Source organism: Callospermophilus lateralis, chromosome 10 (genome assembly GCF_048772815.1).
Source record: "Callospermophilus lateralis isolate mCalLat2 chromosome 10, mCalLat2.hap1, whole genome shotgun sequence".
NCBI lineage: Eukaryota > Metazoa > Chordata > Mammalia > Rodentia > Sciuridae > Callospermophilus > Callospermophilus lateralis.
The window spans coordinates 54107342-54129432 of record NC_135314.1 but is presented as its reverse complement, the minus strand read 5'-3'; the positions used below and the strand labels follow the sequence as shown (position 1 = coordinate 54129432).

General features: G+C 38.3%; 1 protein-coding gene across 4 annotated transcripts in view; it reads right to left on the bottom strand.

Moving 5' to 3' along the window:
• Heg1 (heart development protein with EGF like domains 1) overlaps positions 1-22091 on the bottom strand; it is an 88799-nt gene that overhangs the window by 43441 nt on the left and 23267 nt on the right. For 3 of the 4 annotated variants that reach the window (XM_076868783.2, XM_076868781.2, XM_077110445.1), the window contains exons 3-11: positions 21102-21401; positions 14495-14833; positions 13291-13626; positions 11594-11848; positions 9572-10921; positions 7265-7381; positions 6522-6641; positions 3026-3129; positions 165-223 (exon numbers count right to left, since the gene is read on the bottom strand). In XM_076868783.2, the coding sequence (XP_076724898.2) occupies positions 165-223; positions 3026-3129; positions 6522-6641; positions 7265-7381; positions 9572-10921; positions 11594-11848; positions 13291-13626; positions 14495-14833; positions 21102-21401 (2980 nt within the window). The remainder of the gene's footprint in view (positions 1-164; positions 224-3025; positions 3130-6521; positions 6642-7264; positions 7382-9571; positions 10922-11593; positions 11849-13290; positions 13627-14494; positions 14834-21101; positions 21402-22091) is intronic. The other variant, XM_076868782.2, reaches the window with a different exon arrangement.

Genomic DNA, 22091 nt, shown 5'->3' with positions numbered 1-22091 from the left:
AGCCATTTTCCAGTGAGGGAACAGGGGAACATAAAGTCCCATTTGTCTTGGGTCACCCAGGGGCTTGGTCAAAACAGAGTCCAGTTTTGTTGCCATCACCCATCTTATAACAGCCCCCCTTTTCCACAGACTGGATCATAAGCAAATATAATTCAGTTTCTTACCTAGATGCATGAACTGTGGATCGGATATAACCAGGTAACGTTGAAAAACACACATTTAACTGCAAAGAAGAACAGTTTGTCATTAACTGTGATTTAGACAAAAGCTTTGGACCAAGAACCAATTTCCTATTTTCAGGATAAAACAGGCATTTTCCAGCCACCAAGTGATCAGCAGGCAGCTTTACACAGAAATGGTGTCCTTTATTTGTTCCCCTCTTAAATGATTTTCTGTTGTTCCCCAAGTACAAAGGGAGAGAGGCAAATAGTAAATCAGTGGGGGAAATCTTGGCAGGAAATGATGTTCAGAACAGCACCCTTGGATGCAAAACATCTTCAAAGAAGCAGATTTCTTCTAACACCCAAGGTTTCAAAAAACTTAGAGGCAACTGTTTATTTGGACTCTGCATAGAGAACAGGCTCCTTTCAGCTTCCCCAGGTCTGATGGGTCCTATCAGACCCCTCCTAATATACAATGAGTTGACCTAACTCAAAGATAGGTCTTCTTCAAAAAGGCTCTCCATGGGAAATTACATTATGTGGGTCAAGAGCTCTTTTGCTGAGAGCAAATTAAGAGCCACTCTCCCTGTGTTTGCCTTGTGCCCTCAGAGCACAGAAAATATTTCTACACCATAAAGTATCAGTATCGTCTATACTTCCTTGCTGCCCTCTGTATTAGGGGCTATAGATTCCTTTTATGGAGCAGAGGGTCTTAATATGTGTAGCCATCAGTCTTCAAGCCAGTGTCTCAGAGCCATCTCACTGGTTAGATGATGGACTCAAGGGGCTGGGATTGTGGCTCAGTGGTAGAGCACTTGCCTAGCATGCATGAGGCACTGGGTTCAATCCCCAACACCACATAAAAATAAACAAATAAAATAAAGGTATTGTGTCCATCTACAAGTAAAAAAAAAATTTTAAAAAAAGAAGATGGAGTCAAGTTTGGAGTATTATCAAATGATTTTTGGCTTTGCTTGACATTTCTTTATATAGTCTTATAGCAATGATTTGTTATTTCTGTTTTATTATTAATTTTTCTCCCAGGTATTATTTGACAGAATGGCACCTTAGCAAAGACCAAACAAGTGGCTTCCCCAGCTGCTGTTTAATTCTTCACTGTTTCTTGGGGGCAGGTGTGTCACATCATTAATAAATTATACTACAATGCTGGGCAGATAAGTCATTGAGTTCTGTGTAATGTAAAGAACCACACTCCTACACAGGGTTCTAAACCCCTGTACTACCTTAGAAGGAAATATCTGCCTATAGCACAATCAGGAGGCAGCAGTGATGGAGTGACAAGGTATAGGGTTAGCAGACATAAAATCAGGCTGTGTAGCAAAGAGGCCATGCCTTTGCAAGATAATTTCTAAGCCCTTGGACTGTTTTGTCTACTATAAATGTCTCTGGAGAGTGATACTGGCTAAATAGTATTGTTATATTGTGTGCAAGTATGAATATGTGTCAACAAATCCCACTATTATGGACAACTATAATGCACCAACTTAAAAAGGAAGAAAAAATATAAAAACGTTTTTGTTTACCTGGGGGTCCTTGGCCATATCAAGGAGTCTAACACTATGATATATGATGAGGGCTTTAGGTGACATAGTATTAGCTAGACCTCTAGAGGTGCCTGAGACTGAGGTCAGCCCAAATAAAGGCTTCAGATACCTAGGCTCAGGTGAGCTTCCTGATTGACAATATACTGCCCATGACTCCATAGGGACAGGACAACTAGAAATAGCACCTGGAGCCCTCGTGGACTCTGCCCCATGACTGTTTTTAACCTGCAACCTTTCACTGCAATCTTTACCATAACAATGAGGATAATAGCTTCTAGTAAATTACTGAAATTAAAGGTGGTCTTAGGGATTCCTGAACTTGCAATTGCTCTCAGTTGTGAGATTAGCTCATGAACTGTTTCCCAAATTTATACCTATTCTGTGTGAACTCAGGCAATGCCATTAACTTCCAGAGCCTCCCAGTTTTCTATCTTCAAAGGTTTTGACAATACCTCTAAAAAGAATAAAGTATCTGGCATATTTTATCTACTCCTGTTATGGAGTAGATGCTCAATAGATAAGATATGGAATTGGAATCTGTATTTTACACAAATAAAATCCACAGTCCTATAGATACATAATTCTTAGCTAATATACTATCTCTCACCCATGGAGAACAAGTACAAATGAAACTAGTTATCAATTAATTTCTAACCTATTATAATGACAAATTTCAATTTTCTGAACATCAGATCTTTGACTTGTGTAGGAGTTGAAAACTAAATATATTGTGAGTTTCATTTTCATCTCTTCTTTCTTCTTCATTTTTTCCTTATAAAAAGCAGGCAAATAGGGAAAGAAGCAGAATCAAAGATCCCTAAATATCTATACAGTAAATTTTCAAGCCTTAGATAACCAGGATTAATAGGTCTTTGGCATTCCCTTGAGTAGAAAAAGTGTCATTATCCAAAAACTCTCAAACATAGGAGGAAAGTCATACCATATGTAAATAGCAGATAAGGCACAAGGATTTTCTGGGTTTTTGCTCTTCACCAACAGCCCTCTGGTGCATGTCACTTCTGTCTATGACTAAGTTTGCACATGGAAAAAAACACTATGGCAGATAACGACTGCACATGAAGATTCATTTTAAAAAACACTTCTACCAGGCATCACTAGTTCTCAACACCTCTCTTCTGTTTCTAAGAGGCTTTCTGCTTTACCATGAAGTTTTTCTTCCCAATATAAAAGAGGAGGCCCAGGAGAAATACAGGTGACCCCAGGAAGTCCCCAATTCTCAATGAAATATGTTGGAGAAAACAAAGGATTCGCAATGAATAGTCCTTTCAAGAAACTTACTGTTTTGGTGATCTCATTTTCAACTTCATGTAGGTCTGAATGTTTTTCCATGGTAGTATTAAGAAATGTTTTCTTTAATTTAAACTCTGTCACGAAGGTTCTAACTGCAAATGAAAATGTTACCTATTAGACCACATAACAGATCAATCTATGCAAGGCTTTGTATTTGTAAATCTCTAGAGTAACCACCTTTACACCACCCTCACCCCAGGACAATCTGTGTGCATTTCTTTCTCTGTGAGGATGGAAACTACCCTTGCCTCTAGTTCCTCTCTAGCAAAGCAAACATCTACTGGGCTGAGCTGAGGCTTAGACCAAGTAAACCTTTAAGTGGGTGACTATAAGGAGCTTTTTACACATGTACAAGTACTGCTGAGAGAAGGAGCCTTCTTATTCCTCTGATGGCTTCCCACATAATATATGCTCAATAAAGCTATGACCAAGAAAAATAAGCTGGTCTAAACAACATAATCATAGGAGGGAGGGAGAGAAGTATGGTACTAGATCCTAAAATTGTTCTTCAAGCCTCATAAGATGAGATCAAGGAAAGTTCTTGTTCTCTAAGCTCTTTAACCAATTTAACTTCAATTGACTTCAAGGGGGTACTCTGGTTTCTTCTCATTAAAGCCACTCTCATCCAACCCCCATTCTTCTTGTTCAGAGGAAATGTCTGTTTTATCATTGATAAAAGAGGTTTCCAGAAGTCAGATAACTTCCAAAGAAAGATCATCCAGCTCCCAAGGGCCAAAATTAGCATTATATTCATGGGTGTCCATCTTCAAAGTTCTTCTTTCCTCACTATATTCTCTGCACCCTCAGGCATCTGATATTCTAAGAACAACCAAGGAGATATAGAGCAGGGGGCCAAATATTTGTAGTAGGCATGTACTCCAGGAGGCTTGCTGGACTCCAAGATTATATAACAAAAACTATGTTAAAGACACTGTTGGGTTCAGAAATGAAAAAAGTAGCCCCATTTTCAAGGCCCATTTCACTCATAACATTAGTTAACACCAATTTGTGCTGATTGGGCCTGAGGGTAATGAGACTTACAAATGGGCAGACAACCAAAAATTAGTACAAGCTGCTTTATATCTGGTTCTTATCTTCCATTACATTAAATTCTTATCTTTCCCTCTGGAAAGGAAAAAATAATAATAATAACCCAAAACAGAGAAGCCCATGAAGCTGCTCTTTCATGGAAAACTTGCATGGTGAATTAAGAGAAAAACCCACAAACGAGCCAGGGAAAACATTTAACATCTTATACTTAACTGTCTAAAGCCCTTAATCCTTATTTAACATCTTTTTGCTTGTTCTACAGTTCAGTGAAGCCAGCTGCTTAGGACTCTTTCTGAGCAGCAGGGAGCTCTTTGAAAACATTCTTGGCCAAATGAAAGCATTTCACCATGCTCTAATTTGCATGTTTCTCTGATGTTTATGAACAATGAAGCTAAATGACTTGAAAAAAGGGAAAGATGATTGTTAACACAATAGAACTGTTCTCCTCCTGATCTGTGCTACCTGTGGGACTCTGTATACAGGCTTCCAGAACAATCTTTCTACTCCTTCATCTTTACCTCTCACCTCTCACCCAGACTCTCCATTCAGAAATACATATAGCTAAATGTTAGGTACTAGAATTTTTCTGAATTATGACAGTCAATGTGGCCCCGCTTTCAATGTGAATAAGAAGATGAATCAAATCCTATTTCTTTCCAGGGATTTTTCTAAAAGACATTTACAAGTCATACCTATAGTTTTATCATTTAACTTTAAGACAAATTTTTCTTCAAATTTAAATTTAACTTGTTCAGAGGAAATATCTGTTTTATCACTGATAAAAGAGGTTTCCAGAAGTCAGGTAACTTCCAAAGAAAGATCATCCAGCTCCTAAGGGCCAAAAGTAGCATCATATTCATGTGTGTCCATCTTTAAAGTTCTTCTTTCCCCTCTATATCCTCTGCACCCTCAGGATACATATTATCTAATTATTCTTTTGGAAAGATCCATAAGATTGTTTTGTAATCAGAGTGCTCTGTTTTCATAGCTTTCAATCTGGTCTAACAGTTTGAAGACTAATGTTAAATAATATTTCCCATCAGGACAATTCTTTTAAAGCTTGCACAAATATATTCTTTTATTTGACCTTCACAATACCCTCAGTGGGAAGCAGAGAAGATTATAATCTGATTTTACAGGGTCATATGCTATAGGTGGTGGTCCTATAACTACCAGGAATTTGATTCCTGGACAAGTGTACTTCTTACAATGCTTTAAACTAAAATTATTTTCATCTTCTTTGTTCTTAAAATGAAAACTCTTGGCTAATTTCTTATATGGTGTGGCAAAATGGAACAAGTTACCCAAATGCAAATAAATTATTAGAATAACAACTAATGTCTATATTTCTACATTCTTCTTTGTTTTTAAAAATATTTTTTATTGTTGATGAACCTTTATTTTATTTATTTGTATGTGGTGCTGAGAATCAAACCCAGTGCCTCACACATGCTAGGCAAGTGCTCTTCCACTGAGCCCAACCCCAGCCCTAGATTCTGCTTCTTAAAACAATGCTTAACTGTTATATTTCAAACATCTTTCAAAATTCTACTTTTGTTCTAATAGAATACCAACTTTCTTTAAAAGTTCCTTCTGCCTATAGGTAATAGAAATCCATGAAGATAATATTTTCAAAAGAAACAGATATTTACTCTCTCAAAAACATTACTGAGCACTTTTTGTGTTTTAAGTATCATACTTCACAATTTAAGATGATTCAAAAATGAGTCATTTTACCTGTCAGTTTCCTTATCCAGCTTAGAAACTCTAGTGTTCGTTCTAATTTCTTCAGCAAGTTAGGTATTAAACTCAGCATCCTAATAAGGGTTATACCTTGCATGCAAGAAAGTTCTTACAATCAATACATTGTTGTGTAATAGAAAGTACTGTGGGCTGGAAACCAAGTATCTCATCAACTGATTACATAAGCTTGGCCACTTAGCACCTTGTCAGGGCCTTTGTTTTCATTTGGTTTGTTTTTCTGCTTTTTAACCTGTGAAATGGAGATTGTATTAATATCAACCAGCTTCATGAATCTATCAAACTAGGGATCAAAATATGATAAATAGTGTGATACAGTTACAGTAGCAGCTTTGTCAAAACATATCTATCTGTAGATAAGATATGAAGATCATTTTTTAAAATAAAAAACATATGTGAATGTGGTAGGACAATCCGGATTTTATTCTTTTCTCCCTCTAAAATGTTTTTGTTTTTTTAAGTGATGTAATCAGAATATTTTAAAATTTTTTTTCCCTAACTGCAGGGTAGAATGGTAAAGCAAATAACAATAGGCAATGTCTTCCATTTCATTTTACATTCCTTAAGTTTATATCATGGAGAAATATTAATTGTGATTAGGTAGAAAAACAGTAAATGATGTTTTATAAAATATATTGTGAGACAGAATAAATTCTAAGATAAACTCTCTTACCCAAATTACATATTCCTTTTTCCAACTGGTACCCAATTGGGCATTTGCAGGTAAAAGATCCCTGAGTATTATTACATGTGGCCAGAGGTGGGCAGGGGTTTGACAGGCATTCATTCACATCTGCAAAGGAGGGGGGAAAAAAAGACCATATTGAGTCTGTGGCAGACAGCAAAATCATACCCCAGTACAGTAAATACTTACTAAGGACCACTGCACTTATTAGATACAGTGGGGCCCCAAAGATGAGTAGGAAACATCCCTGTTCTCAAGGGGCTGATCACCTATTGAAGGCAGAGGCAGTCAATAAACAACTAATTATAAATACAAGATATGATCTGAAGTACAGAGAAAGTAACAAATTTTGATGGAGGAAAGAATTAAGACTATTTCAAATAACATCCAGATTAAGACTGGAAGAATTTTTAATAAACAAATTTGGGTAGGATAATTTTATATTGAGGCAGCAGTACTGTGAATGCCAAAGGCAGGAAAATGCAGGTGTCTTTAGGGAGCAATAGGTGGTCTAGTGTGGCAGGAACGTGGGGAGAACCAAATCAGGAAGTTTGTCAGGACTACACTATGGTATTTCATGTTACTCTGCAGATAACACACAAACATGCTAACTCTCAAGTAAGCAGGGTATTAATTAAAAGATCTTATTCTTCTACATTTTGGATGAAAAGGCATTTATTGAATAACCAAATGTGATACTGCAGACTACTGGATATTATTTTTTCTCTTACCCATACTGCAGTTATCCCCTTGCCAGGAAGGTGAACACACACATCGATAGCCATTGCTGGTGAGGTCCACAATGCATTTGCCATCATGAAGACAAGGGTTCACAGCACAGCTGTTGACTAAAAACCCATCCAAGAATAACACAGTTAATCACAATGGCAATGCAAAGACAACCCTAGGTAAATATTTAATTCTCTCAGCTAATATTTGATCCTTGCTTATTTCTATTTACTTGCCCTGAAAAGACATACTACTAAAATAGAATGAGGTCCCAAGAGGTGTAGAAGATTGGCAGTGGGACTGGGTACTGGTAATAGTTTGTGTCCATACATAAGATAATTGGATTCCTGAATTCAAGAACTGATTCAAATCAAATGTTGCTTATTCAGTCACTCAGTTCAGGACTGATGATTGTATTACTTTTGTGATACTTAGAAAATTCTACTTGAATCAGTGCCAATTTAAAACACACATTAAGAGGGGGGAAAGAATCTCTGATCAATTCATCCTCCCTGATGCAAGATTTACTCTGTGTATATGGGTGCCTTGCCTTTTCTCCTGGACATAGCAACCTTTATCCCAAAATCTCCAAATATAACTGGAACTCCACATATTGCACATCATTCAGAAAATGATCAGAGTTGAGCATTACAATGACCTCTCTCTTTAAATAAAGCAAAAAATGGGCCTCAGCTGAATTCATGGAGGCCCTTATGACACACAGACTTATATCCCCCAAAGGCAATGACCACAACTCTGTTTTGCTCTATATAACTGGAAGTGTCACAATCCAGTTATGTAACATCTGCTTCATAAAGGTTTTAACATAAACCTAGAAAAGTTGAAACCTACAACGTAACTGTGTCATCTGCAAGGAGGAAATTAGTGGGAGAATGCAAAAAAAGAGGGCAGAAGTCAAGAGTTCGCCAAAAGAAAATAAACAGGCTAAACCTAAAGATGATATTCTTAATCTTACTCTTCACTGTAAAATCATCTATTCAAGTAGTGTACCTGTATAACCAATACCCATGAACACATGATACAGAAAAAAATTCTTAACAGCCAGTAAGAATGTCCCTAAGATCTGTCTACATTAATTACAATGGCCATAATTTACTTTAAGGAGCCTTGTGAATTATGGTACATTTAGTATTGAAATTCACATTTGGCCTTTGGAAATAAAGACTTGTCTTAAAGCAAGGCCAAAAAAGCCATCTCTCATCTTCCAGAGGTACCCAAATTACACATAGAACACCATAAGGCTGGTAGTGAGGGTGCTTTATGACCTCCACCCTAGGGTTGATTGTGACTGATAGCAGGAGACACCCCTGTCTGATATAGACTGACCACATAAATCACTATATCATTCAGTGATATAGTGAAACTATATCACTGAGTTCCATGTTCCAGTTAATACAAAGCATTTCCTTTCTTTTCTTTTTCCTTAAAGAATTAGTCTCTGTCTTGTGCCTTCCTCCACAGCAGTTTTCTCTTTGTGGATATTATTTTTTCCACAATACCAAAACTACAATTCTGAACATGATATCCAACAATATGTATCATCCTACTTCCTTCTACTTTCCCTTAAGTGACAAAGAATCATTTGGATGACCTTATTTTTTTTCTGTACCATCAACTTCAACATGACTTAAAGATAACCATACATACAACGTAAAAAATCCCTGATGATGTAGTCACTGTGGGGAAAAAGTTCATTATCTTTTTTATTTATATGTCCCTCTACTGCTGTTTATCAACTAGCAAAATAATCTTAGAGAGACAAAGTAGCATGAGTTTTTCTGGACCAAGAAAAGCCCTCTGATCCTTAGATGCCTCCTGGTGATTGGAGAGCCAGATGACTGACTCAGAAGCTTTGGGCTCTGATCTGGGTGCATGCACCTGACTCACTCCCTGTTTCACACAGGCTACCTAAAGCTTCTTCAGTTTCTCTACCATCCAAATCTACACCTTGTCTGGTTCTAATCCAAGAAGTTAAGGGCATGCTTGAAAAACTATTGTAATTAATTACAGGGCATTAAAAGCTTCAACTGCCCTTTACTAATGTCACACACAACCAATAAGTCCTCTTCTCTTCAGGAAGTATCACCTAACTTGGGGAAAATAAGAAAATGAGAGTCCACCGTGACCTTATTTTATGCTTTGTTTTCAACAGGAAGTATTAGTCACAAAACTGAGATTATTTCAAATACTAGCTATTTCTACACATTCACTTAAATCCTGAGCCTCATGCAGTTTACAGTGTTGCACAGGGTCTAGCAGTTGATATGTGTTTGAAAGATGCATTGTACCTGATGTTGGAGGTGACAATGCCATTGGGGACTGTGTGTTACTCTGAGTAGCAAAGGTGGTAGGTTTAGGAGTTAACACTTCAGCTGTAGAAACATCTGTGGTTTGGGAAGGAGGAGAAGTTCTGAGGAAATGTGAAGTTGAGCTGTACTCTTCTGTGATACCAAGCCTTGTGGTCAATTCTTTTGTTGATGTTGGTACACTGGTCAGAGAGATTAAGTGGGTGGTAACATCAATATGCACATGGTTCTTTTCTGTGGTAATGGCACCTTCTGTTGAGATTTGTGGCACCCGAATTTCAGGATTGGTTGGGAAGAGCTGTTTTCCAGCTGTAGTGTGTCCAGATATGGGGTCAGTAATCAGAACTTCTGTACTTGACAAGGTGCTGGGATTGGTCACAGAAGAGTGAGAGGTCTTCAGAGTGGTAGCTGTCAAAGTTGGAGACATTTGGGTTAAGCTGGTACTCATGGCTGGAAGGGCTGGCTTAGTGAAGGACTCAGTTAAGGCTGGAGGCAAAGGGTCCCCTGAAGGAGCACTCACTGTTACAACTTTGGTGTATACTGTGGGCAGAGACACCAGGCTTGGTGACTTTGCTTCTGTAATGATTTTCTTTTGTTGTGGGATGGTCTGATTCTTGGGATCTGCTGTGTTACTACTATGGAGAATTATCATGGATGATGCCATTGTTGATGTCTGAACTGAAGTCTTAGGCATCTCTCTTGCCCTTGGCAGGACTGGGGTAGATGAATGTGGTAAGTCTGTTTGTGAGACAGAAAGTGGGGCAGGAGAAGAAGCTGTTAAGGACACTGGTAAAGGTGATGGTGAGGAAGACAAAGGTGTAGATGTCTCAGAGGTAGACTTCAGCTGATGAGCAGAGGCCTTGGTTGATGGTAAACTTGATGAGAATAACTGGTGGGATTGTGACACTGAGGGCAGAGGCAAATGGGGGCCCAAAGCAGAAGATGAGTCACCAACAGACCCAGTCCTGGCATCCACAAAAACTGAAGTTTTTGGTATATTAATGGTAGAGGTGTAGGATGGAAGGCTGGATGTATGCAGAGCCAGTGACTCAGTGGACGGCTGGACATATTCCCCATCATAGGATGAGATGTTTCTTTTTTCAGAGTGAGGATGAGAAGAGGAAGAATAGTCTGAATATGGAGAGTCTGAAATCTTAATATAAGAAGTTGAGCTCTCACTGATGTCCGAGGATGAACCATTATCTGTAATGGACAATAATGCCCGTTCTCCTTTGGTGAAAGTAGATGAAACATAGGTGTGGTCTGTGTGGTCACCAGAAGTCCTTTGTTCAGTATCTGTGCCACTCACTTGACCATAGCTAAGTCCAGTAACTGCAAAGGAAAAAGCCAAAGGTCAAGTTAACAAAGAAGCAATCTCTGAAACATGCACCAAAATCCAGATTTTTCAGTATCCTTGAACTCAAGTGAGTAAAATACTTTCCTTGGACAGGGGGTTTTCAGTGGTGAACACACTGAATGGCAACATGAGAAGTCACTGTCTACAGGGTAGATTTACCTCCTGTGAAGGCCAAGGTGGCAGCAATGAACATGGTAATACAAGAGAAATGGCAGGGGCCTAAAATAGGGAATAGTTCCAAATTCCTTCCACATGCCTTTTCTTTGATAAAAGCAAATTTGTATGTGAAAAGCTCTCAAGATCCCAAATAGAATCATTGTTATGCTTAAATGGAAAAAGGAAAACCCTCCCAACTTTCCATTCTGTATAATGAGATATTTCTTTCCCAGGAGACTGATCTTAGCCACAAAGTGACTGGTCTTTTATTTTAAGCCTCCCAGCAGACGTCACCCCATATGTCTCATCAAGTGTGTGAGGGGATGAGGGGTGTCTTCCTGAGGTGGGAGAACCCAAAAAGTCCTGTTTACATAAAGAGCTTGTAGGATTTTCTCTGGATTGCCAGCCAACTTAATCATCCTAGAACTGAGTAAAGTGCCAGGTGGGCTGAGGGGCTGTGGAGAGAATCCTTGCTGGGGAAGACACACCACCTCCAAGTGTAGGCTCAGAGGCAGGCGACTCTGAGAGCAGGCCCGCCCGCTCTGTCACATTCCCGCGTTGAGTGGCGCCCGCAGAACTCCCCACTTCCGCAGAGGTGGCGCCGGCAGGGGCGAAGCTGAGTGACCGCAGAGTGCGCTCCCCACTTCCGGTGAGAGCAGCCCAGGTGTGCCCGCTACGGGAGTGAGCCCCGGAAGTGCTCCCCTCTGCAGCGGAACTGTAGGCCCGCGCCAAGCTGTGTTCCTGGGCTGAAAGTAAAAAGGTAACACACAGAACAGGAGACAATGCCTGTCAATCATACATCTGATAAGGGACTAGTATCCAGAATATGCAAAGACTTCTTACACTCTAGAGTAAGACAAGCCAGTTTCAAAATGATCAAAATATCTGAATAGACATTTTCAAGGAAGATAAAACAAATGGCCAACAAGCATGTGAAAAGATATTTGACATCATCAGTCGGCTGGGAAATGCAGAAGAAAACTAATGAAATACCCTTCAAACTGACAACATGGATATAATCAAAAAAGATGGATAATAACAAGTGTTGGTGAAGATATGGAGACACTGGGACTCTTGTACATTGCTGGGAGGAATATAAAATGGTGTACAACTTTGGAAAATCGCTTGGCAATCCCTCAGAAGCTTAAAAATGGCGTTGCTTTAAAAATGTGGCAGTTCCAAAAGGGCACATGTCCACATAAAGCTTGTACATGGAATGTTGACAGCAGCATTATTCATAAAAGCTAAAAGGTAGGGGCTGTAGCTGTAGCTCAGTGGCAGAGCACTTGCCTAGCATATGTAAGGCACCACATAAAAGTAAACAAAGGCATGCTGTCCATCTACAACTACAAAAAAAATTAAAAAGTTAAAAGGTGGGAACGATATACCAATTGATGAAAAGATAAAATACAGTGTATCCCTATAGTATAGAATATTGTCATAAAAAGAAATGAAATACTAATATATGCTGGAATATGGATGAATCTTGAAAACATTGCATTACATTAAGTGAAAAACAAAAGATTATATATTATATGATTCCATTTACAGGAAATGTCTAAAACAGGCAAATCCACAGAGACAGAAAGAAAATTAAGTGGTTGCCAGGAACTGGAAGGAGGGTAAAATGGGAAGTGACAGATGATAAGTATGGAGTTTTTTTTTTTTTTTTTTTTTTTGGGGGGGGGGTGATATAAATGTTCTGGAATTAGATAGTAGTGGTGATTTAGTATATTTTGTAAATATACTAAAAATCAATTGTACACTTCAAACAGGCACACTGTATGGAATGTGAATTATATCTCAAATCTATTTTAAAAAAGAGGAGGGGAGAGAGTATTTTTCAATGAATGCTATGAATGACCTGGAGTGAACAACAATTCATGAGAAGGAGATATTTTCATCTTTCAGAAGCTCTATGATTGAGGCAGGTAAGGGGATACAGGGTGGGCAACAAAGAAAAGGAGTACATAGACAGACCTTGAGTTGTATGTGAGAAGATATGGAATATGATAGGATATACATGTACATCTGTCAATCAGCTATAAGAATGTCCTGAGAGTAATGATACTAGAGGGGCCTCAGGAGATATTTCTTTAATAGATGGCTTAATATGCCACAGTCGGTCATAAGCATTGTTAAGTCTCTCACCTTCCATGTGGTACCATCCTGTGAAATGAAAACTTACTTGAATTTTCTCCACGTAGCGTTGAAGAACCTAGGCTTTCTGAGGAAGATATAAACGAAGACTCTGAGTAACTTCTCTCATCTGACACTGTGGTACCTCTTCTGGACTGTTGAGCAGAATCTGAAGCTTGGGTCAAAACTGAAGAGTTCAAAACTTCAGGATGTGAAGCAGAGCTTCCTGTCACATCTGCAAATGTATTGCTGTTGGTCAAGGACCAGTGTGCTGTGCTCTCTTCGTGTCTAATGGAGGGAACTGACCTAGACACAGTCTCACTCTGAAGCCTGAAACTTCCATTTTTCACTTGAGAGCTGCTGGCAAGCTGATGTCCTCTAAAGGCTGTAAGATAGTATATAAATAAAAATGCCATTATATGGGTATGAAAAAGATCCTCCAACAACTAAGAAGTGAGTCTTCTTTAAGATATCCTTTCCCACAGAAATCTTGTTTAATATTTATTGTATGTGACATACATTATCATATTCTAAATCATTATTTTCAAACTCTTGGTGTCGACAAGATAGCAATACCAAAAAATAAAAGTTTTTTGAACAGAGGACTTTTAAACATTATGTGCAAATAGCAAAGTAATTTATACTTGAGTATTTTATACTCTGTCCCTTGAAAAGTAGTTTGAGGAAATGAGTACGGCATTATATCCAACAAATACGATGTGCATAAATATAGCACATACAGCATTTTTCTAAAACAGTTGTAATATTAATAAAGATTATCCTAATCCTGAAGTAGTTTTTAAAAAATCAACTATAGGGAGTAAACCAAACCAAGAACTTGAGAACTATATTTATTCTGTACATTTATTTGTAAAGATCTGATCATAAAAGCACTGAAGCTAGTTGTAAGGATTAGGTCAGCTCTCACTTTGAAGACAATGCTGTAGGGTTAAAAACAAGATAGAATCAAGTGACAGCCCTAAGGCTCCGGTCTCAACTCTGCTGTGTGAGCCAATGCATGCATTACTTAAACCTCCTCTTCACCTATAAAAAAAAGCTGGAGGGGTGGCACCTATCCAACTAACTTCACAATGTTTTCATAAGAATGAAAATCAAAATGCAATAATGTGATATACTAATGAAGGAGCTGGTGTCATCAAAGAGTACATAATTTTTCAGAGGCTACAAATGTTCTTAAAGAAATCCGCTATTTAGAAATATCCTTACAGATCAAGTAAAGATAGAATACTTACTTGTGGAATCATTTTGCCAATGTAAAGATGTAACACCAAATTCATTTTCTGTAGATGGCTCAATGAATTCTCCATCTTCTGGATTCTTGGTTACTCTACTGTTACTTCTTGATTCTACTGTAGAGGGTGAGGAAGGGACTGAAACTGAAGTTGTGGCAATTTTGGAGTCCTTAGGGAAACTCTCTGTCTTGTTAATAGGTCCCAGACTGACAGTCAAAGACCTGAGAATCCTTGAGACACTGTCAGTGAATGTGGTGGCAACATGTGTACTCTTTGTCTGGTTGACTAGTGGACTTTGGAGAGCAGTAGAGTTGTTCAGTTCCTTTATACTCGCAGAAGCTAAAACAGAAGAAAATATGTTTCAAAACTACTCAAGGACAAGAAAATCTGGCACTATCTAAGTAAAAAATAATGTTTATTATATTTTTGTATATAAATCTAAACACTATTGGACCTGATGTAGATACAGACAATTGTGTATGTTTACACACATGTACAACTAGAACATACACCTTCACCCCCTCCTCACTAGTTCTGATTCTCATGTAGCTTAGTGGAGAAGCAGTGATGTTCCTCATGCAGCACAATGCAAAGCTTTCTGTGCAAGCTAAAAGGAAGATAGGAGAATCATAACAGATACATTATTTGCTTTTTTGGTTTTTATAGAAGATAAAATTAGTACTACTAAATTTCATAATATTGCTTAAACAGGACAGGCTATTGTGTTAAGGCTTTCATCTTGTTTTATTTTATTTTAACTACATATCTTTTTATTCAAGTATTATTATAAATTAAAATCCAATTAACAAATGAATAAAAGTCACATGGTGCCAAGCCTAGCCCCCTGGTCACCAGTGAAGAGGCCTTAGGTTCTGCAGAATACAGCTAGGACACTACTGCTTTAGGACAGTAATTCCCATCCTTGTCATTGTCAAGGGCTCTTTATTTTTCCCCAACCCAGGCCCACCATAAATTTTGTTTTGAAATAACTATCCAAAAAAAAAAAAAAAAAAAAAGAAAAGAAATAACTATCCACCAAAATGAATTCATTAAGTAACAGAAGGTCTTAACATCAGGAGATACTCATTATTACCCCATGAATTTAACTTAATTTCATCCGAAATCAGAGGGCCTTCATTATTATAATTATTTAGTCTCATTAAACATTGGAGACCAGCTCTTAACCCAACATGCTACTCCAATAGGTCCCTTAGGAGATCAAGAACTGCAGATGAGGAACGGTTTTTCTGATCCATGGATGGAGGTCACTGGATAATTGTCAAGAACCTCAAGAATTGAATTACATGCCATTGGTCAAAATGTACAGTCTGCTCCACATTATAGGTTGCTTGGCTTGCTAGTGGCTCCCTTTCACAGAGAATTTTTCAAAGGATATCTTGAGAACTGACCTCCAGAATGGTATATTAATACCCTAATCCAAAAGGCTAGGGATGTAGCTCAGTGGCGTAGTGCTTGCCTAGTATGCATGAGGCCCTGAGTTCTATTCCCAGCACCACAACAACAACTACAAAAAAATACTCATTCCTAAGTTCAAGAAAGCCCATGAGCAGGAAGAAACATGGCAGGGAAGAAAACAGACTCCTTTTTTCTTTAAATCATTTTAAGCTAAAAACAACAAAAAGTACTTTATACATAAACATACTCTAACAAAAGGCTTTGAGCTATTAATTATGATCCAGAAAGGGGGGAAAGGAAGTTGTAATTATAAACAGTTTCTTAAAGATCAGACTTGTGTGCAGTTGTGACCAAAAGCACAAATAAATTTTTACATATAATTATAGAGAAAGAACATAGGAAGCAAAAGGTTCTTCTTATCCTCATACAAAACCATAGACCTAGCTAAACCTAGAACACAGCATGCAGCTCTGTTTACTGGACTTAATAAAGTCAAAATGAAGATGCAGGTTATCCATAAAACTTAGGAATTGAAACAAAGGAATAGAAAGATCCAAACAGAAAAGTGTAGGCATGGCCTACCCCAACTAACCCTACTTGAAAACAAAAAGCACTTTAGTATGAAAAATGAAAAGCATAATAAATACTGGCCCAAAATAATTATCTCCAAGGAATGACTTCCAAAACATTTTTATTCCTAGTAAATTGCCTTATTTCTTCCATTTGATGTTTCCATCAAAACAGGTGATTAATTTTGGTGGTTTCATCAAATAAATGGCCACAGAAATATAATCACTAACGTCACAGATACTGAGTCACAAAAGGAAAATGGCTGTTCTCCCTGACTATGGGCTCTGTAGCACATTGCTTCTTCATCACATCATTCTTACAAAAAGTTATCATTAATTATAATGTGTCAAGAATTGTACTAAGTATTTATATACTAGTCACATTTAATGCTCTCAGTAAAGCAATGAAATTTGTCTGAAAATTGTAGAGTTAGTGCCTCTTAATAAAGAAGAGGAAATATGGGGTCAAATTAGTCTATAATTGCTAATTATGTTACTAAATGAGCACCAGCTAAATAACCTAAGAAAAAATTTACCACACTTCTAATCAACAGGCCAGTATTATTAATTTTTTAATAATTTCCCTTCCTCACTCGCTTCTGCCTCTAAAGCACCCATTCAAAAATGGGAATACCAATGAATCAGGCAAAATTTTCCTATGTTCATACATGAATACATGACCAGAGAAACTCTACATCATGTATGACCATAAGAATGGGATCCTAATTAGAGTAAGTTATGCTCCATGTGTGTAAACTACGTCAAAACACACTCTACTATCACGTATATCTAAAAAGAGCAAATAAAAAAAGAAACATTTTTTTAAAAATGGGAATAGCAGGGATGTGGATGTGGGTCAGTGGTAGAATGCTTACCTAATATTTGCAAGATTCAGGGTTTGATTCTCATTACCACAAAAACAAAACAACTAAAATGGGAAGACCATTCATCCACCAGGAGCAGACACAAGACAAGTTCCTAGTCTTTATAATAGAAGGTGAAAAGAATGTCTGGTAAAGGTATATGGGTCACTCCCCAGTCACCGCACAATCACAAGTATGCATCAAAATGTTCAACCTTACCTTGAGTGCTATCCAGAACTTGGCAAAAGTATAGATGAAGCAGCTGATATTTGAGAAGGATAGGCTAAATCTAAAATCATCTAAGTTATTTATACTTTCTCCCTTTACAAAGTGAAATCACCACAATGCCATTTACCTGGACCACATCAGCTCAGCTACCCACAGAAATACTTTCATAAATTGAGATCCATTTTAATACTTTCCACTCCTATTGAGAATCTATATAAAATATCACCTTTTAAAGAACATGAGCCCAATTTCCACAAAACAGCAATTGAAGGCATTTTCCATTATGATTCTCAACATTCCTTGTAAATATTCCTCTTAGAATTACAACCCCCCAAACACTTATGCCTATGGATTAAATTGTATGCTTACTTTATCTGACAACAATCGCATGCCCCACCCAGCTTCCTTTTGTGCCCTGGTTTCCAGGAAGCTCAGACTAAATTTAGTCCTCAATTGTAGCCATTCTCACACAGTTCAACATACACATATTTCTTCCTGCCTTCCAAAGAAATTTTTCCCCTTTGTTTGGTTGTTTTGTATACTTTTCCTCCAATGATCAAATAGTACATGATTGATATGGAAAATACAGAAAAGTAAAAAGCAGCACAAAAAATAATTTTAAATGGTTTCTGATCTGTTTTTTTAAAGTCTGATTCTGCTGCCTGCTTTAGTGATGTAAGGCATACAGTTTATTTTCAGAAGCAGATAAATCCTGGCTATTCCAGCCTGGAAAAGGCTAGGCTGCACATGTTTCTGGGTGGATCAGTAGGAGTGAAAGGAGACAAAGGCCGAGTGTGTGTGGATTCTCAGATGGTGAAATTAGAAAGGATCCTTCAGATCATCTGGTCTGATGTTTTCAATGAGGAACCCCATCCTCCCTGTACTAGGCTCCTAGCTCGCCATCTTCATGTCCATCTTTGAAGAGTGTCACTAATCTGACTAGTCTAAGTGCCAGGCTTTTCTATGGGTCACATTTACCAGAGGATGGAATGGACATTTAGCAGAGGATGCATTGGACAAGTGCCAAAAGGCTCAAGCCTTGGGCTGGGGTTGTGACTCAGTGGTGGAATGCTTGCCTTGCACATGGTGAGGCATTGGGTTCGATCCTCAGCACCGTATAAAAATAAACAAATAAAATAAAAATATTGTGTCCATCTATAACTTAAAAAAAAAAATTCTAAAAAAGGCTCAAGTCTCTACTGCACCCCTTCACTTCTGTTGTTCTACAGAGCTAGCCCAGCTGGGCCAGGCCAATTCCAGGTCTCTCCCAAGTACTTACATCAACTTTATCATGGGAAGGTAAAGGGAGAATAAAAGCTCAATATTTCCCCTCAGGGTAGGTAAGAGGTATATAGAGCTCTGTTTGGTGGATTGACAGGTGCCAGCCCAGCCTTAAAAGTAAAGTAGAACTTGGGCTGGGGTTATGGCTCAATGGTAGAGTACTTGCCTTGCAAGTGTGAGGCCCTGGGTTCAATTCTCAGCACCGCATTAAATAAACAAACAAATAAACAAATAAATAAAGGTGTGTGTCCATCTACAACTAAAAATATAAAAAAATTAAAAAAAAATAAAGCAGAACTTTGTTTCTCCTTGGACTTCAGATTCTGTTCCATGTGTCTTCTTCCCAAAAGCCCTCTCCATTATCTAAGAGGGTGGTCTGACTTTACCTAGAACAGAATACCTAATTCACCAAGGAAGAGAAATTCTCAGTAGAAGGCTCGAATATGAAAGATGTGATAGAAATCTCCTAATATTAGAATGCTAAGGTTCTAAAAGGACAATTGCTCGAAGAATTTGAGGGCAATATTTTTTTTAAGTGTTGAAAAATATAGGTGAGTAGATAGTTGTATCCAGTAAAGTTAGAAACATGGGCTGATTTTCAAATAAACCACATACTGGGTTAAATTTAAATTATAAATATTAAATGACCCTGACTAAAATCAAAGTGGAGCTTCCTAGGAAATGCTTCCTTTCCACTGTTTGGTAAAGTTGGTTATAAATCACTGAACCACAGAACTTTGAATCTGCAAAGAATCATAGCTTTTATCCAATCCAACCAATGTTTATGAATAATCTTAAAAAGCAATCTCCTAAAACATGAATCATAAATTATATCCAAACCCAGTCAGCAGGAAACTGTCTACAAAGTATATGGAAGAGGAACTGGCTGCTTTAAATAGGCATTACAAAAAGGACCTTTGGGTTCAGTTTTTGCTTTGATGACATAAACCCAAACTTCTAGTCTTACAAAGCACTCTAAAAATCTCTGACACAAGAATTTTGAAACAGCATTATCCGAAGCAACCTAACCTCAATTTTCCAAGAAGGTTCCTGACCCTCTCCGTTCTGCTCCCTATTGCCTGAGTATGAAAACAAGCAGTAGACACCGACCCCAACTAACACCTGAGAAGAGAGAAAAGGCATTTTCCAGCAGTCTATTGGCAGCATGTGCCCTGTGAGGGTATTTGGGCACATATTAATACCTATTTCTTTTTAATTGTACCTTGTTCTTGGTCTGCAGGGACCCTAGGAGAAGTAATAGAAGTAGCATGTGTTCCCAAGAGGACTACAGTCTCTGAGTGGGTAGGCTTTGGATGACCTGGTATGACAAGGTGTATAGCACAGAGGACCAGAAGGTGTAGAAAGGCTCATGGAAATGGAATTCTTGAGCTGAGACTCAACTGATAGTTGAGTAGGAAGTGGAATGGCAGAGAGGAGTACTCCACAGCTGTAGTGACTAATATCATGCCCTGCAAACACCTGCAATGCATTTGTTCCCCAAAATGAAACCTAGAAAAAACATATACCCATGTTTTCTTTGACAACTAAAGAAATGTTTTTGCAATCTTGAAGAAATAAAACTAATTCCTAATCAGATGGTATGATGCTCACCATTTCTTACAAGCACCCTGGCATGTACCTTGTTGTGTAAGAATACACACTAGTAACACTTAAGCCTTTGTTTTTTGTTTGTGTGTGTGTATGTGAGAGGAGGGGAGTGTGTGTGTGTGTGTGTGTGTGTGAGGGGTGGGGGAGTGTGTGTGTGTAGGGGAGAGGGATGGAGGAAGCATGGGTTGGTGGAGAGAAGTCTCATCACACCCACCAGACCAACTATTATTTTTTTCTTGTATAGTTAAAGAAAACATATTTTAAACATACTGAAATAAGTTCTGTAGATTATACTTCTACCCCAAATACTTAGCATTAAAGGAACTTTTTTTTTAAAGAGAGAGAGAGAGAGAGAATTTTAATATTTATTTTTTAGTTATTGGCGGACACAACATCTTTGTTTTATATGGTGCTGAAGATTGAACCCGGGCCGCACGTATGCCAGGCGAGCACGCTATCGCTTGAGCCACATCCCCAGCCCTAAAAAGAATGTTTTTAAAATTTTTCTTGTTTTTGCTTGCTTGTTTGTTTTTGGTTTTTGCTTATTTCCCCCTTAGCTCCTGTTTAGGTATTTAGCTAGCTAGTTATACACATTTACTTGTGGCTATTTTGAATGACTGGAGAGGTGAGCTGGGAACTCACCTGAGGAATGGTCTGAGGAAGGAGGGTAAGCAGTTGTCTTGGAGGAATGCAGTACGGAGAGCTCTGATCCTAAGGAATTTCTTTTCCTCGACAGCATAGTGGGTTCTCCTGACTCCAAAGCAGCAAAGGAAGACCGGCTTGAATCTGAAGTGCCAGCCATTTGGGTGTGCACAGATGCTTCTTCTGGCATCCCCGTCCCCTTCTCCAGGGAGATCTGGGGTGTTCTGCTCTCTGTTTGAGAAGAGGCTGTTCTTCCTTCTGACCCTGAACTGCTGGATGGAAGGTGAAGCCGTTCCAAGCCTGAAAGCAGAGGGCAACAATTAAAATTCCAAATGTCTTCATAATCTTTTAATGGGCTCAACTCTGAGTTCTACAAAGTATATAGATGTGAAGAAATCAAGAACAATTTTTCATTCTATGGAAAATGAATTCCTGAAAGGGAGGCCACAAAACAAGACAGAGAGTTTACATTTTTGGATAAAATTACAAGCAAAGGGACAGACTGAAACTAAGTAGCAGACGATGTGGACCTTTGAGACCAGTGTCAGATCATCATTATTCATCACCCACATTCCACAAAGTTGGTCCCAGAATTGGCTTGAATTCAACATAAACATGAGTTCCCAATATTTGGATGACCAACAAAACCAGGCAGTTTCATGTACAGTTTCTAAGCTCTGTAGCCACCATTCATGCATGGGACACAAAATCCCTTCATACGTTTTTCTTTTAAAAACCGAATGTCCGCAGTCAGACCTCTTGTCACTAGGTCATGAAACCACAGAGTGACCTTTGCTGGCTTTATCCTCTATTTTCAGTACCTCACTAACTACCAACTTCCTTTTGCTGAGTCTTCACCAAGCCCTTTCTCTTCATCTCTGTGGCCACAAGGTCAACACCTGGATTTGTGTCTACTTGGGTGGTTCCCCCCACTCTAGATTCCCCCTACCCTCTCACGTCCATACCAGACATCTTGTACCTGGCTGCCGG